The sequence below is a fragment of the Nanorana parkeri genome, unplaced genomic scaffold (assembly GCF_000935625.1).
Source record: "Nanorana parkeri isolate BGI_ZX_2015 unplaced genomic scaffold, ASM93562v1 scaffold672, whole genome shotgun sequence".
Taxonomy (NCBI): Eukaryota; Metazoa; Chordata; class Amphibia; order Anura; family Dicroglossidae; genus Nanorana; species Nanorana parkeri.
Genome location: NW_017306940.1, coordinates 12,963 through 16,499, shown reverse-complemented (window position 1 = coordinate 16,499; position 3,537 = coordinate 12,963). Strand labels below are relative to the sequence as shown.

The following is a 3,537-nucleotide window of genomic DNA, read 5'->3' as shown; positions in this document are numbered from 1 at the left end:
TGAATAACCCTCTAAATATAATTTAAAATCACAAGTAGTAATTTCTTAACGCTTGAGTCTTCTGACATGACTGTGCCTGCCAGAACCTTCCCTCTTGGTTTTGTTTTTCCTGCATATACAGAAAGTTAAAGCAATCATGGTTGGTGTAAAACATTTTCTTCTTTAATTTAGTTCAATCTGAATTTATTAAAGATTTGCAAATGTGGTACAAAAAGGCAAACAGACAATTCCACCTTGACAAAAGAAAACAAAAGAAAACACAATACACAGTACAAATAATAACAGGGATAAGATAAGGGCCTATAGGCCCGTGGGCCCAAGGGCATCGTCAGCAAGACAGGTATCAGAATATAAGTCATAACATCATAACGTTGAACCAAACTAACTTGCGCTAACGGAAATAGTAAAACTAAATTAAGATGGATTAAAATTTCATCATAACATCTACATCAGTGGTGGCCCACTTAGCACAGCGCATAGCGAAAATCCTGTATGGCGGTATACACCAAGGAACGTTCATACCGTCTCCACCCATCACATCTTAACATGAGGCCTGGAGACAGGTAAGTGAGTATAACGTGCTTCTCGGGCAGCCTTGCGCAGCAGGTGGGCAACCAACATCTTGTGCACATCGTAGGAAAAGGGGAGGGGGGTAAGGGAGAACAGTTTTTAGAGGAAGAAGAAGGGAGGGAGAAGGGCAGCCTAGGTGGGCAGAGCAAAGAAAGAGTCAGGAAAGGGGAGGGTGATCTCCCACCCCTTGCCAGGCAATCGAACGGCTTCTTCAGATGGAGTATATTAAGGCGAGAGGGCAGCTAGGAATCCATCAGAGTTCCTGAAAACAATCCAGGCGGACCACGTGTGGACATATTTGTCCCCCTCAGCCCGTTCCTCTGCCAGAAGGCTATCTAGGTCAGCAATGCGGTCCATCTCCTTCTTCTTTAATTTATATTGAATATAATTTGTGTTGCAGAGCAGTTTATATGTAATTATGCATGGATTCAGAATAATTTATTGAGCTCCTTTCCAGAAGTAGGCACTAAACTAAAGCTATGGGAATTTAAAGACCTAATTTATAACAAGTATAACAAGTATATTTAATAGATAAGATGAGAATCTATATAAAGTCTAAAAAGTCATTCTAAGTCTTTTAAAATGTAACTAGTAACATCTTAAAATACTTTACACTCTGGACAGTAACATTGCCATAGCTCCTACACTACACATTACTTTGTCATCAAATGCAAAAAAAATAGAAGATCTTGGCAAGTTCATTTATGCTCCATCCCAAACCAAATATATATATATTTTTCTCAGGATCATAACTAATCAATTTTAAATTTGACAGGTCTGGAATCTACCATTCAGATTTCCTCTATTACAATCCCTAATCGGATGTTACATATATTGTATGGGCTGTTTATTTAGGTTTGTAACATTATTATTATTATTATTACTAATAATAAGGATTGATAAAACCCCAACAGTTTGCGCAGCATTTTACGAAATAAGGAAGTCATTACAGTTACAAGTCAAGACCGAATGGTAAGGAGGGCCCTGCCCGTGAGAGCTTACAATCTAAGCTCCAAATAGCCCTAAAAGAAATTAAATTTTTTGCTATTTGCATAAAGTAGTTATATCTATTACACTAATAAAGGCATCTTTCACATGAGCATTTCTAAGACTGTAAATGATTGGATTTAACATGGGAATAACAACTGTATAGATTAAAGAAATGACTTTGTCCTTCTGGACTGAGTAACTAGAAATTGGCCTTGCATACTGAAAGATGGCTGTGCCAAAAAATAAAGAGACTACTAGTAAGTGAGAGGAACAAGTGGAGAAGGCTTTTTGTCTTCCTTCTGGAGACTGCATCCTCAGGATTGCAGATATTATTTTAGTATAGGAAAACATGATAACTGTTGCAGACAAGCCTCCGAGGGTACTAGACAAGAGAAACATAAAAAGTTCACTGATAAAGGTGTTAGTGCAGGAGAGTTTTAGAAGTGGTGGGATGTCACAAAAGAAATGGTTGACTTTGTTTGAGCCACAGAAAGTCATACTGAAAGTGCAGCTAGTGTGTATTATTGAGGTAAGTATTCCCCCAGAGTAAGCAGCTCCGACCAGCTTAACCCGAAGCGTTTGGCTCATGATAACTGCATATAATAAAGGATTACAAATTGCCACATAGCGGTCATAGGACATAACAGTCACCAGAAAACACTCTGCACCCACAAACAGCGCAAAAAAGAAAAGCTGTGAGACACACCCTTTAAAGGATATCATCTTTTGGCCAGAACACAAGTTGGTCATCAGCTTTGGAGTGATTACAGAAGAGTAACATAAGTCTGAAAATGATAAATTACCAAGGAAGAAATACATGGGATTATGAAGTTTGGTGCAGCAGCAAATTAAAATGATCATACCCACATTGCCTATTATTGTCACAAAATACATTAATAAAATAATGTTAAAGAAAAGAATATTCAGCTTGTGATTATCTGTCAGTCCTAACAAAATGAATTCAGAGACTAGTGTTTGATTGTGTCCATCTCCTTCCATATTGTCCATTGAGATCATAAGCACCTGCAAGAATGATAACATATATATATATATATTATATATACAGTAAATAAATTAAGTACGGTTCTTTTGGTTTCATATAACAATATAAAAATACCATTGCATGAGGAATATGTGGATCATGTTTACAAAACTATGAGCTTTTTTTTAATAGCAAGACATCACATGCAGAAGAGTGTGATAACTAAGGCAACTATTTAATCTGCTTCAGCAGTTTAGTACATTCAGCTTACTAGAAATAAATGGATGATTTCACATTGCTAGTTGCATTCATTAAATAAAGGCTATTTGAATAATAGTTTTAACTTCTTTCTTAGTAATTATAACTTAAAGCTGAACTCTGGAGAAATGTAAAAATTACACTTGCAGTGGGGTTCCCCCTGCACTGGAGGATTAAGCATACAATTTTGTTTAGAGGAACTCTAAAAAGAAATGTTACTTACCTTATCCTTCACTCCCCAAGCAGCTGGCCTTTTCCTCTTCCCTTGGATACTCCATGTTGTGGTACGGCACTCAGTACACTCATTCACAATGCAGGACTGCTGGTGCTGCATTGTACATGATGATGTCAGAGTGCGACCGATGAATGGAGTATTGAAGAGAAGCGGCTTTGGGGGAACGGTCACATGGAGTTAAGGAGCCTGTGAAAGCGAGGGGTAAAATAATTAAAACTTCAATCTAATATTCCCCTAAACAAAAACAAGATTTAACCTGTGCAGTGCTGAGGAAGCAGCACAGAAAGGGAAGTTTTTACATTTCCCCGGACTTCAGCTTTAAAGTATATGTATGGGCACAATACCAAATAAAATACAATTAGTTCATTCTACAATACATTCCTTTCCCTATGTTTTGTTTATAAAATGCTGCGTGTACAGACAAATACCTTTTGACCATGTTAAAAATCCAGTGTTCTTTTAACTTTCTATAGTAAGCTAGTGTTGCCTTGGGGCAATGATG

The 3,537-nt window shown here is 37.3% G+C and overlaps 1 protein-coding gene across 1 annotated transcript; it reads right to left on the bottom strand.

Annotated features, from left to right (window-relative positions):
* Nucleotides 1-1,614: 1,614 nt before the first annotated feature.
* On the bottom strand, nt 1,615-2,568 carry LOC108792694 (olfactory receptor 1019-like). The gene has a single exon (XM_018563525.1). It carries the CDS (start codon nt 2,566-2,568, stop codon nt 1,615-1,617), a length of 954 nt encoding a protein of 317 aa, XP_018419027.1.
* Nucleotides 2,569-3,537: the final 969 nt, after the last annotated feature.

Coding starts and splice junctions, on each gene's coding strand:
- LOC108792694 (XM_018563525.1), bottom strand. CDS start 2,568: ATGGACAATATGGAAGGAGATGGACACAATCAAACACTAGTCTCTGAA.